Source organism: Chanodichthys erythropterus, chromosome 9, assembly GCF_024489055.1.
Source record: "Chanodichthys erythropterus isolate Z2021 chromosome 9, ASM2448905v1, whole genome shotgun sequence".
Classification (NCBI taxonomy): Eukaryota; Metazoa; Chordata; class Actinopteri; order Cypriniformes; family Xenocyprididae; genus Chanodichthys; species Chanodichthys erythropterus.
Genome location: NC_090229.1, coordinates 23,681,820 through 23,694,906, shown reverse-complemented (window position 1 = coordinate 23,694,906; position 13,087 = coordinate 23,681,820). Strand labels below are relative to the sequence as shown.

The following is a 13,087-nucleotide window of genomic DNA, read 5'->3' as shown; positions in this document are numbered from 1 at the left end:
GTGGGGGTGTTTTTCAGCTGCAGGGACAGGACGACTGGTTGCAATCGAGGGAAAGATGAATGCGGCCAAGTACAGGGATATCCTGGACGAAAACCTCAGACCTCAGACTGGGCCGAAGGTTTACCTTCCAACAAGACAATGACCCTAAGCACACAGCTAAAATAACGGAAGGAGTGGCTTCACAACAACTCCGTGACTGTTCTTGAATGGCCCAGCCAGAGCCCTGACTTAAACCCAATTGAGCATCTCTGGAGAGACCTAAAAATGGCTGTCCACCAACGTTTACCATCCAACCTGACAGAACTGGAGAGGATCTGCAAGGAGGAATGGCAGAGGATCCCCAAATCCAGGTGTGAAAAACTTGTTGCATCTTTCCCAAAAAGACTCATGGCTGTAATTAGATCAAAAGGGTGCAGATTACCTACATTTTGGTATTGTGACAACACTAAGAGTTCTGGGTCTTGTAAATTGACATCTCTTAAAAAACAATTCTGTGTTTTTCTGTCAATATGGGGTGTGCTGTATGTATATTAATGAGGAAAAAAATGAACTTAAATGATTTTAGAAAATGGCTGCAATATAACAAAGAGTGAAAAATTTAAGGGGGTCTGAATACTTTTCGTACCCACTGTACAGCACTTCACAGTGTTACATATCACATACCAGCACTTAATCCGCCCTGGTTAACTATTTCAGTAAAACACTCCAACACTGTACTTTTCTTTCCTTTAGTTCTTAAATTTTCCTTTTTGAACTTTCTCTCTGATCTGTTTTGGCTCCATTGCTGCTTGAATCTGCAGATTAGTGCCTGACATTTCCATCATGTTGGAGAACATCAACATAATTTCTGTTAATAATGTATAATGACCACTATGAATTGCTCTAGGCATGTTTTACAGAGATTTACATTGTTGTAAAACAAAAAAAGTAAAAGAGTAACACACGTTCTTTGTGTTTTACCAAGTTCAGTGTCTTTATTAACCCTTTAACACGTACGATCACACCGGTGTGATCAATCTTGGCTGGTCCCAGGAGCGTACGATCACACCGGTGTGATTAGAACGTTCAGTGCATCGCGTGATCAACTGCCAAATTCAAATGTGCGTGCGCGCTTTGGCTGGCGCTAAAACCAGAGACGGATGCGCGCAGCGCTTTTCATATATCACATATATGCAGTGTTTTCAACCAAATAATGTTTATTTTAGGTTTCAGACATTTAAATACACATAAGTACTAACAAAACAATATATTTAGAGTTTGTAAAATACACAATAATGTCTATAGAAGCGGAAATAACAACCCTTTCCATTATAATTAGACGACACGTTTTATTCATATCAGACACATTGTGAAAGTAACTTTAAAGCTTACTCTATTCTTCCTCAGTTCACCGACTCACTTACTTTCATGTATTTCGGGAGAAGTGGATAAATTCACGGGTTGTAAATCCAACAGATCCGATTCTCTGTGCGGCGCAAACTAACATGGTGGCGTCCATCGAGCATATGGCTCAACTAACATGATCGTTATAAAGGTGTTTAAACTGCAAAACACATCCACTTGCACATATTTGTCAATCGGAATATTAGATATTTCATGCTATAGTCAACAAATTTGTGAATATTTTGAATAACAAAGGAAAAATTAAATGAAAGCAGACCATCTTTCATACAGTGCTGCGGTGTGTCACATAACAAGCAATGACGCGTCACCATGGAAACCATAAAGTGATACGTTCTAAATAACGGTCGCTTCAAAAAACTCACGCTGGGGGGTCAGACAGAATATTTAAAACTTACGTGCGAAAGGGTTAAAATCAACACATCGATTTATCTCTCATCCACCGCAACCAACCCGCAAGTGTCCAGAGCTTTAAATCGTTTCCTCTTTTCTGAATTTTCATGTAGGTGTCCTTTATGTAAGAAAATCTTCCGAGGAGTAAGCTCTCTGTCCAGTGTGAATCCTCCTGTGAGTCTTAAGGTTTTCTTTAGATGTGAAACTCATTTCACACTCAGGACAAGGGAACTGCTGCTCTTCGGGGTGAGTATTTTTATGAAATTTAAGAAGTTTATTTGCTGTAAAAATCTCTCCACATTGATCACATTTCAAATCGTTCTCTCTTTTGTGAACTCTCATGTGAGCATTGAAGTATCCTTTATCTATGAAACCCTTTCCACACTGAGGACAAGTGAAAGGCTTTTCTCCAGCATTGTGAAGTTCCATGTGGTTATTAAGGTATTCTTCATGTTCTAAACACTTTCCACACTGATGGCACATAAAACACTGTTCCAAGTGTCTCTTCAGCTCTTTTTTAAAACTGAACACCTTTTCACATTGGTAACATTTAAAGGGCTTCCTTCTGGAGTGAATTATCATGTGATTGTTAAGGCGTTTTAAGGCCGTGAAACTCTGTCCACACTGATGACATATAAAACGTTTTGCTCTTGGGTGAATCCTCATGTGGACATCAAGGCAGATTTTACGCGCAAAATCCTTTCCGCATTCACCACACAAGAAAGGTCTTTCTCCAGTGTGAATCCTCATGTGCTCCTTTAAGGTATTGTTTTGTGTGAAACCTTTTCCACACTGATCACATGTGAAAGGCTTCTCTCCAGTATGAACTCTCAAGTGAATTCTAAGGTTTTGTGCTGTAACAAACGATTTTCCACACTGTTGACAGGTCAAAGATCTTTTAGATCTTCCCGCCTCCTCACCTCTTTTTTGTGAGAAAGACTTTTCAGGCTCTGAACAAAGTTTTTTTTCATTTGAGCAATCAGGTTTTTCATAATGTTGTTTATCCTTCATTTCATTCAGTTCTTGACTCTCTTCTTTAAGCGGCATCAGGTCTGAATGGTAAAAAAAGAAAAATACAAGTTAACCCCAATTTTCAATTTTTCAAACAAATATTTGTATTCAACATGCCAAAGGTTAATAATAATAATAATTGTTATTTATATAGTTACCCTATACTGCTGAATGTGTCAGTATATACCAAGGAGTGAACAGAAAGGTGAGTTTTCTTATAAAGCCTTTCTAGATGGCAGCCCTTGGTTTTCACTGTCCTAAGCTCAGTGTTGAACAAGGAATAATAGATTTTAAGGAGAATATTCATTCAAAAAAGTAGAAGTAATTTCATCATCGACATTAAGAGGGACTTCTGCACTGCAAAGACGGAAAGAGGCAGAAAGGGGGAGTCACTGATTGCAGTAGAGAATGACAGAGGATCAACCAAATTCCAATCATAATAATTATATATCAAGGATTTTACATCAGACTTTGGAATATAAAAATTACAAAAAAATAAATTCAATCAGTTTGTAATCAGAGATAATTTTTTTCAGTCTTTTAAGGCAACAATTGTGATACCACTATCATTCCAATTCCAGTGTTTGGCTTTGTACATGAATTAGAAAATCAATGTTTTATTAAATTAAAAAAGTTGCATCTGTGTTCTGTGCACGAATATGTAACGTGTGCATTCTTGAGACTCTATTAGCACCACAGTTTACTTCGTCTTGCCCAGAAAAGGCACACAAGTTGTGAGAAATTAAGACTTTAGAAGATTTTACAACTTGTGTGCTTTTTTTGATGGAGTGAACTGCGGCGCTAATAGAGACACATGAACGTGCATGTTGCATAGCCATGCACTGAAGACCAACGGCCAAAGTCAGGATTTTCGTTAACTAATACTTTAAATTTAATATAATATACCCCCAGAATATACAACATGTGTCGCATGGGATCATCCTGTGATACGTCTTTTTTTTAAAAGCTTGATGCTGGTCGCTATTCACTGCCATTATATGGACGAGCAGGAGCAGGACTTTTTTTATTCTCCTTTTGTGGTTTATAAAAGAAAGAGTGGAATATGGCATTAGAACAACACCAGGGTGAGTAATTTATGTAATTAATTTTCATTTGAGGGTGAATTATCCCTGTATTATTTACTGATAACTTATGTATTTCAATTTAAAATAAATAAATAAAAATAAGTGCATATTTTAATCTAATAGTTCTAATAGTTTTTGCTATATACTGAAACATGGTATTGACACTAAACTTTGGTATCATAACAACACTAAGTGCTCTACATCTTGTACTTTTATCTCTTAGAAAGCATGGATTTAACCCCATATTCCACAGTGCCTATTATGGTGAATGATTTGGTGATAATGACATTAAGACAATTATAAATATTTTTAACAAATCAGCTTTAATTGTGGCACTCATATGAGACTGGATTCTTCATTAATTCTTCATATGTTCAGACTCCTTCATGGCTTTTCAAAATTATAATTTATTTACTTAAATGTCAACATTTTAATGAGGAAAACAAATAAGTTCTTTGTTAACATTTGAAAACCAACCTGTTTGTTTCACTCTGAATGGTTCTGCAATGTCTCCAGTCTCTTCTTTAATAAACGCCATCTTGAAAACAGTGTTGATCTCAGTTGTTTCAGAGTTTCTTGTACCTATGTTTGGACATTTTCCAGGTTTAAAATGAAGAAAACAACTAATAGAAAGAAATATAAATTTAACCCTCATTTGTTACTCGCGTATAAACGTACTTTAATCACAAACAGATACCATAATAAAATAGCGTTTTAGGACCAAGACACAAAAATATAATAAAATGGGTTTAATATGATTAAATAATCATTCCTGAAGTCACGATTTAGAAACTGAATGAGAAAACGGCAACTATCAACTGAAAAATGAACTTTAAAGCGTCACACAGCACCTCACACAAAATGCATTCATTTCACATTACTTGTAAAAACTACGAGTAGATTGAACGATTTGTATCAATTTAAACACGCCAAATAATTAAGCGTTCAAAAACTCAAACCTCTGTTTAGCTAGAGAGCGGTGCAGCCTTATGATGTCATAACACTAGACCAAAATAAAAGTCTCGTCCACATCCTGTCTAAACAGAAAGTGCATAGAAAATAAAATCATACAAAAAAGCAGTGGTGCCAACTTAGCCATTTTTTTTTCTTCCAAAAAGCACAGAGCAATAAATTTAGCTACTTTTAAATTTTATTTGGCAACTTTTAGCAACTTTTGAAAAGTCACTAACTCATGCATTTTCCCTTAAGAGTCTTAATTCAAAGAAAATTAGCAAAGAAAAGTCCGCACACTGGAAGAAAGTACATAATGAATAGTTGCTTCACATACACACACAAAAAATAGGGCATTTTTGTTTACTTTAAAGTACACATGAAATCAAAATTGACCTTATTTACTTTGTTAGTGCATATTACTAGTCTTGTGGTAAACAATTAATCCGTGCCAGTTAAAACACAGAAAAAAATTGTTTGTCTATCTTTAATCAAAATCTGAAAAGTTACTAAGTTACGGAGCCGTAGGTTTGCCCGGATGGCCTCCATTTTTTCAACCCTTGCATTTGTAAGCCTGTTTGCGAACCTTTGTGTGCGTGTTCCCAAACAGAGACCAGTTACGCTCAGAGGCGGCAGATGTTGGTGGGATTTGAAGGATGATAGAGGCTACCGGTGCAAGGGTCTCAGATCCACAAAGTCCCTTCCACCAGGTAGATGCAGGTATATGCTGGCAAGACTACCATATCCCATCCCCTTCCCAAAGGCCTTGTTTGGTACGGTACTTTGCCAGACTGCCAAGAACTTTGCCTTTATCAAGACCCAGATGGTGAGACATGGCAGCTATGACAGTGTAAGCACTTCTGATCTCTTCAGCCGAGAGTATGATTTTCTCATATTTTGGGTCCAGCATGTATGCTGCTGTGTGTATTGGCTTTATGCAGAACTCTTGGCACTTCTCCATTGATTTGACCACTGCAGTTTCCTCTGCTTGGAGGAGCAGGGAAGCAGGTAGGACAGTTTGAATTTCTTGTTTGAGCTCAGCAAACAGACATTTAACATCTGACAAGATGGCATTATCACCTTCAATCCTGGCAATAGCTGCTGCTATGGGTTTGAGGATTCTCAGGCTGCTGGTCACCCTTTCCCAGAACACTTTTCATGAGACTTTCAATGGCTGCAGTCTGGGATATGGCCATCTCTTGCAAAGACCCCTTCCCCTATCATACATGATGACAACCCCACCCCATCGAGTGATGCTAGGGAGCTTCAGTGTGGTGTTCTTGTTTTTTTCTTTTTGCTTAGAGAAGTAGATTTCTGAAGCTACCTGTTTGCCTTTCACATATTTCACTACTTGTTTTGCTGTCTTATACAGCGCGTCCATTGTCTTCAGCGCCATGATGTCCTTAAGGAGAAGATTAAGAGTATGGGCGGCACAGCCAATTGTTATGTGAGGGTATGTCTCCTCCACGTGTGCCCAAGCAACCTTCAAGTTCGCAGCATTGTCAGTTACTAGTCCAAAAACCTTCTTAGGTCCAAGGTCACTGATGACTGCTTTCAGCTCATCAGCAATGTAGAGTCCTGTGTGTCTGTTGTCCTTTGTGTCTGTGCTCTTATAGAACACTGGTTGAGGGGTGGTGACGATGTAGCTGATAATTCCTTGATCCCAGACATTCGACCACCCATCAGAGATCACTGAAATGCAATCTGCTTTGTCATTGGTTTGCTTGACTTTTGCTTGCACTCTGTTGAACTCAGTATCCAGCAAATGAGTAGATAAAGCATGTCTGGTGGGAGGTGTGTATGCGGGGCGAAGAGCATTCAGAAATCTCTTCCAGTAGACATTGGCTGTGAGCATCAGAGGTGAGCCAGTAGCATACGATGCTCGAGCAAAACATTCATCAACATTTCTCTGGCTACAATCATCCATTGAGTAAAAAAAATCCTCTGATTTCAGAGTGACTAGGAGCTGACGAGAGGGTGTCTGAATCTTAATCATTTTCACTCCGAATGGAAGCAGATGAACTCTTGCCTGGGGCTGCTTGTTTTGAGCCCTGGGGAAATTTTGGGCACTTGGCTATATGATTCTGCATCTTTGTGTCATTCTTAACATAGGTGTTTGCACAGTATTTGCAACTGTACGCAGCCTTTCCTTCCACGTTGGCTGAGGTGAAATGTATCCACACATGAGATCGTGTGCGTGACATTGTTCTGTAGATGGTTAGAAAGAAAGCTAGTAAAAACACTTATGCAATGCAATGCACAGGTATATAAATAGATAAACAACTGCAATATTCTGGAATGGTAAAAATGTTTTACAATTGATGCAAATGAATTAGAAAAAAGCTAGATGAATAAATACTCCTTAATCAGCATGCTTGCTCAAACAAACTATAACATAGTACACTGTATACAGTAAATGTTCTTCTACATTCTGCTAGGCAGTTTTCTGTTATCATACAGAATCACTGTACCACCCAAAAGTTTGGACACATTACTATTTTTAATGTTTTTGAAATAAATAAATAAATTAGTATTGTGAAATATTATTACAATTCAAAATAATGGTTTTCTATTCTCAGAAGAATCCTGATACTTACACTCATCAAACCTGGATTTATTTGATCAAGAATTCTTCAGAAAACTTAATATGAATGATTTCTGAAGGATTTTTGATCAAATAAATGCAGGCTTGATGAGCATAAGCGACTTCTTTCAAAAACATTAAAAATAGTAATGTGTCCAAACTTTTGGGTGGTACAGTAATTCTGTATGATAACAGAAAACTGACAGAAAGAGCATCACAGCTTGAGCTAACTACATGATAGCTAGCCTCATAAATTTTCAATGAAATAGTGCTAGCTTAAATTTAGATATCTGATTTACTGGCTAGCTAGCTAGCTACTGTATAAACACATTTTGGTATTTGCTAGTTAAACTATAATAACATAGATCAAATATATTTATCCAAGTTTTATAATTAAAACTTACTTCACTTGATGTAGTCCTTGGGCTCAAATGCAGCAAGTATGGCTTCTGTGGTAGTCAAGGCCTGGAAAATAGAGGGGAATCCCCCCCTTAAGTGATATATGGAGGATTTTTTTTTTTTTCAGGGGGGAGTGAGTGTGTGGGGGAGGGTCATCAAATTATCTGTGCATGCGGTAACACTCCTAATTTACTGCTTATTAATAGTTAGTAAGGTAGTTATTAAGTTTAGGTATTGGGTACAATTAAGAATGCAGAATAAGGCATTAATATGTGCTTAATAAGTACTAATAAATAGCCAATATTCTATTAATACTCATGCTAATAAGCAAATAGTTCAATGACCCTAAAATAAAGTCTTATTGTGAATGTTATGGAAGAATGCAAGTACATGCAGGGGGTGTGGCCTCATTGGCACTCCAGTAAGCAGTGTGCTGTGTGTGTGACCGAGGAATGCAGGGTACAAATTCAACTTAAATTGCATTAAATCTGGTTGTTTTGAACAAAATTATGCTGCAAGATTTTTTTTAACTACATTTAAGTTCCTTGTTATAGGGAACTCTGCATTTTCTTAAAATTTTTTTAAAGTTTTTTCCATTAATTCCCGTTATTTCCAATGGAAAGTTTCCAGCCTTGAAAATTCCTGGAATTTTGCAACCCTAACCACATTACAGTTCCATATCACTTTGCCAAATGATTTCAATTATTTCAAAAGGTCCTTACAGCCTACAACTTCAAAAAAAAAAAAAAAAAAAAAAAAAAAAAAAAAAAAAAACGACACCTACCAAGCAAATATAGTAAACAACAGGATAAAAACAACAAAGTATTGTCATGGTTTTTGCCACAAAATACATTTTATTATGCATATGCATACATGACATTTCTCACCAGCAAGGTAATAATGGTGCAGTTCTTGAGAGTAGATAAACTTACTGTTTCGCTATTAGTAGAGATGCTGCTGCCGAAGTGTTACTAAAAACCTCTGTAACTAGCTCTGAAATGACATTTTGGAATTTGCAACTGAGGCTTAGGATGAGATGAACAAGAAAATAGTCCCACACACAAGAGTGTTTTAAGGACAAAAACCTGACAAACATCCAAACAGTGTCTTGAGGTGTGGTAACCATAGCATAAGCAGAATAATTAACTCTGGGCCGTTGAATTATTAGAATATAATAATGCTTCACATCACAGCCTTAATATTACCTTGGGTGTGCGTTATTTTCTAATAATTCAATGGGTCATTGTCAATTATTCCTTACATAATCCACTGTTCAAATGAGATGAAATGACAATAATGACAACTGTCTGTAGTGCGTTTTCCTCTTTACTTTGATGTTTGCTATGGTCAGTTCCATTTACTTCTTGTCATGATTTGATTTGAGCATCCGATGAGAGCCACCGGTGCAGAAAAAAACTAAGCCGACCGACTCCCAAAACAGCCTGACATGTCCTGATGGCCGACCGTCAGCTTGATGTGTCCCGGGCTTTAAATTGTTACTTCTTTTGTGGATTTTCATTTGACAACTTTATGTAAGAAAATCTTCCCAGGTGTAAGGTCTCTCTCCAGTGTGAATTCTCATATGTTTTCTGAGGTTTTCTTTAGGTGTGAAACTCTTTCCACACTCAGGACAGGGGAAATACTGCGCTTTGGGGTGAGCACTTTCATGCAGTCTAAGGTGTTTCTTCTTTGTAAAACTCTTTCCACATTGAGTACATTTAAAAATATTCACTCTTGAGTGAAATCTCATGTGAGTAGTAAGGTATGATTTATTTATGAAACTCTTTCCACACTGAGGGCAGCTGAAAGGCCTCTCTCCTGTGTGAAGTTTCATGTGACAAGTAAGGGATTCTTCATGTTTTAAACACTTCCCACACTGATGGCACTTAAAAAGCTTCTCCGCAGTGTGACTTGTAATGTGTCTCTTTAGGTCGTTCTTTCTTTTGAACACCTGTTCACAGACTCCACACTGATGGCACTTAAAAGGCTTCTCCACAGTGTGACTTGTCAAGTGTCTCTTCAGGTGCTTTTTCATTTTGAACACCTTTTCACATTGGTCACATTTGAAGGGCTTCTCTTCGGAGTGAATTATGCTGTGCTTGTTAAGGCGTTTCAAAGTCGTGAAACACTGTCCACACTGGTGACATATAAAACAATTCTCTCCTGTGTGAATTCTCATGTGTACATTGAGGGTGTCTTTACGTGTGAAATGTTTTCCACACTGAAGACATATAAAACAGTTCTCTCCTGTGTGAATTCTCATGTGTAATTTAAGGGAGTCTTTGCGTGTAAAACGCTTTCCACACTGATGACATATAAAACTGTTCTCTCCTGAGTGAATCCTCAGGTGGAAATTAAGGGAGTCTTTACGTGTGTAAGTCTTTCCACACTGATCGCATTCAAAAGGTCTTTCTCCAGTGTGAATCCTCATGTGATCATTTAATGTCTTTTTTTTGGTGTAACTCTTTCCACACTGATCACATTTGAAAGGTCTTTCTCCAGTGTGAATCCTCATGTGATCATTTAATGTCTTTTTTTTGGTGTAACTCTTTCCACACTGATCACATGTGAAAGGCTTCTCTCCAGCATGAACGTCCATGTGGATTTTAAGGTTTCTTGCTGTAGTGAACAAGTTTCCACACTGTTGACAGGTGAAAGATCTTTTAGATCTTCTTGCCTCCTCACCACTTTTTTCTGATGAAGAGTTTTCACTCTGCAAGCACGGTTTTTCTTCAGCTATGAAATCATGTTTCTCACACTGTTGTTTCTCCTCCGTTTCATTCAGTTCAGGGCTCTCCTCTTTAAGTGGCATCAAGTCTGAAAAAAGAAAAATACAAGTTAAGCCCAATTTCTTAACATAAAGCAACAGACATCAAATGACTACTTGTATTCAATGTGCTAAAGGATATTCTATCATTATCATAATGAAAAATTAGCAGGTCTAGATACCTGTAACAGTTATTTTATGATCATTTAGATCAGGGCTTCCCAACTCTGATCCTTGAGTACCTTCAAAAATGAATAAAGTCGTTATTTTTGTTTATTTGTGCACAAAAAGTATTTGCGTCACTTCAAAATATTAAGGTTGAACTATTTTAATGATGTCTTTACAACCTTTTCTGGGCACTGAATGTTGCAATGATGTTGCTGCTTATGGGTCGTTCAGAAAGCTCTCAGATTTCATCAAAAATATATTAAAATTGTGTTCCGAAAATTACAGTTTTGGAATGACAAAAGGGCGAGTATTTAATGACAGAAATTTCATTTTTGGGTGAACTAACACTTTAAAGGGTTAGTCCACTTTCAAATAAACTTTTCCTGAATTTAATCACCCCCATGTCATCCAAGATGTTCATGTCTTTCTTTCTTGAGTCGAAAAGAAATTAAGGTTTTTGATGAAAACATTCCAGGATTATTCTCCTTATAGTGGACTCCAATGGCCTCCACATGGCTGAAGGTCAAAATTACAGTTTCAGTGCAGCTTCAAAGGGCTTTAAACTTCCGCTTTCCGTATTCTTCAAAAAGCTTACGCTGTATGTCCTACGCCTTCCCTATTCTACTTATGGAAAAAAATGGAACTGGCGCTGCGTTCAAGACAATCGCATGCAAGATGATCATTTGTGTTTATAAAGCATATACAGTTGTATTTTTTTCGAAAATGACTGATCGTTTCGCTAGATAATTTATTCCTTGTCTGGTATCGTTTAAAGCCCTTTGAAGCTGTTCTGAAACTGTAATTTTGACCTTCAACCATTTGGAGGCCATTGAAGTCCACTAAGGAGAATAATCCTGAAATGTTTTCATCAAAACCTTAATTTCTTTTCGACTGAAGAAAGAAAGACATGAACATCTGGCATGACATGAAGGTTTGGTCAACTGAGTGGACAACTGCTGCGCTAGAGTCACATAAATGTACATGTTGCATAGCTGTGCCCTGAAGACCAACCGTTTTTTAAAAAATAGATCAAATAATTACACTGTTTAATAGTTCTAATAGTTTTTGCTATATGTTGAAACTGGAATTGACACAGACTACCTAAATTTTGGTATTGTGACAACACTGAGAGTTCTGGGTCTTGTAAATTGACATTTCTCTTAAAAAGAATGGATTTAACTCAGGATTCTGGAGTGACATAACAGCATTATGTCTAATGCTTTAGTTGTGGCACTCTTATGTCTATATTCTTCATACGTTCAGATTCTTTCATGTCAATTTCAAGTCATGACTTTTCAAAACGATCATTTATTTGTTTAAATGTCAACATTTTCATGAGAACAAAATTAGTTCACATTTGAAAACCAACCTTCTTGCTCCTCAGTATCTTCATGTTTCACTCTGAATGGTTCTGAAATTCTCATGTCTTCGGTCTCCTCTTTAATAAATGCCATCTTGAAAACAGTGTCACGTAGATATCAGTTGTTTCACCAATTGTTTCTTGTTCCTGTGTGTTTGGACATTATTCATGTTTAATATCAGGAAAACATGATAGAAATAAGTCGGCAGATATCCATTACCTTAAAACTGAACTGTAAAGCGTCAAATGGCACCTAATCCACTCGTTTCACATTACATTTAAGATGTTAACTGATTGAACGACTTGTATAAATGTAAACGCCTCAAATACTCACACAAAAACTCGAACCTTTGTTCAGCCAGAGGAGAGCAGTGCAGTCTTATGATGTCATAACGCCAGACCAAAATAAAAGTCCCGTCCACAAGCCGTCTAAAATTACAGAAAGCGCATTGAAATGTACATAAATAAGACGGCATACACATAATAAAATGTCAAATAAATTCAGAGTGGAAATGTAAAATTAATTACGTAATTATGTTTTTTTTTTTTTTAAATTGTCAACCAATGTGCTGAAAATATAAGAACTACTATTGTAAGAGTAAGCTGGTTTAGAAACCCTATATATGCATGTATGTATGTATGTATGTATGAATAATAGCCTCAAACACACAAAATAGTCCAAGGACATTCTTCTGTTTACAGAAATTTCTTTCTTTATTCTTTAATGGCATTTTTAAGAATTTCAAAATCTAACCCAGTCAACATTTTAAGACCATTTTGATGTAATATTTATATCAAATTTGTATAAAATTATATAAAATAAGCAAAAGCTGATGTTTGTTTGCTTTATTAGACACGTTTTATAAAATTGTACAAGAAAGCTCAGTATCCATACACAATTTTTTTACATTAATTTAATTGATATATTGTCCTAACCAACCCCTATCCCTAAACCTATCGATTGTTAA

At 36.7% G+C, this 13,087-nt stretch overlaps 2 protein-coding genes across 8 annotated transcripts; both read right to left on the bottom strand.

Annotated features, from left to right (window-relative positions):
- Positions 1–614: 614 nt before the first annotated feature.
- On the bottom strand, positions 615–4,870 carry LOC137027181 (oocyte zinc finger protein XlCOF6-like). Of its 5 annotated transcripts, XM_067395092.1 has the most exons (4): positions 4,850–4,870; positions 4,368–4,428; positions 2,964–3,062; positions 615–2,846 (listed from the first exon to the last, which is right to left on the bottom strand). In XM_067395092.1, the coding sequence occupies exon 4, from the start codon at positions 2,839–2,841 to the stop codon at positions 1,915–1,917; it is 927 nt and encodes a 308-aa protein (XP_067251193.1). In that variant the 5' UTR covers positions 2,842–2,846; positions 2,964–3,062; positions 4,368–4,428; positions 4,850–4,870; the 3' UTR covers positions 615–1,914. The 5 variants fall into 5 exon arrangements, with proteins under 5 accessions (XP_067251193.1, XP_067251191.1, XP_067251192.1 ...); XM_067395090.1 differs by lacking the exon at positions 2,964–3,062 and having other exon boundaries at positions 4,368–4,472; positions 4,850–4,869; XM_067395091.1 differs by lacking the exon at positions 4,850–4,870 and having other exon boundaries at positions 2,964–3,162; positions 4,368–4,840.
- Positions 4,871–8,672: 3,802 nt separating this feature from the next.
- On the bottom strand, positions 8,673–12,526 carry LOC137026539 (oocyte zinc finger protein XlCOF6-like). Of its 3 annotated transcripts, none has more exons than XM_067393924.1 (4): positions 12,454–12,526; positions 12,129–12,266; positions 10,774–10,833; positions 8,673–10,641 (listed from the first exon to the last, which is right to left on the bottom strand). In XM_067393924.1, exons 2-4 carry the CDS (start codon positions 12,211–12,213, stop codon positions 9,353–9,355), a joined length of 1,434 nt encoding a protein of 477 aa, XP_067250025.1. In that variant the 5' UTR covers positions 12,214–12,266; positions 12,454–12,526; the 3' UTR covers positions 8,673–9,352. The 3 variants fall into 3 exon arrangements, with proteins under 3 accessions (XP_067250025.1, XP_067250023.1, XP_067250026.1); XM_067393922.1 differs by having other exon boundaries at positions 12,340–12,474; XM_067393925.1 differs by lacking the exon at positions 10,774–10,833 and having other exon boundaries at positions 12,340–12,474.
- Positions 12,527–13,087: the final 561 nt, after the last annotated feature.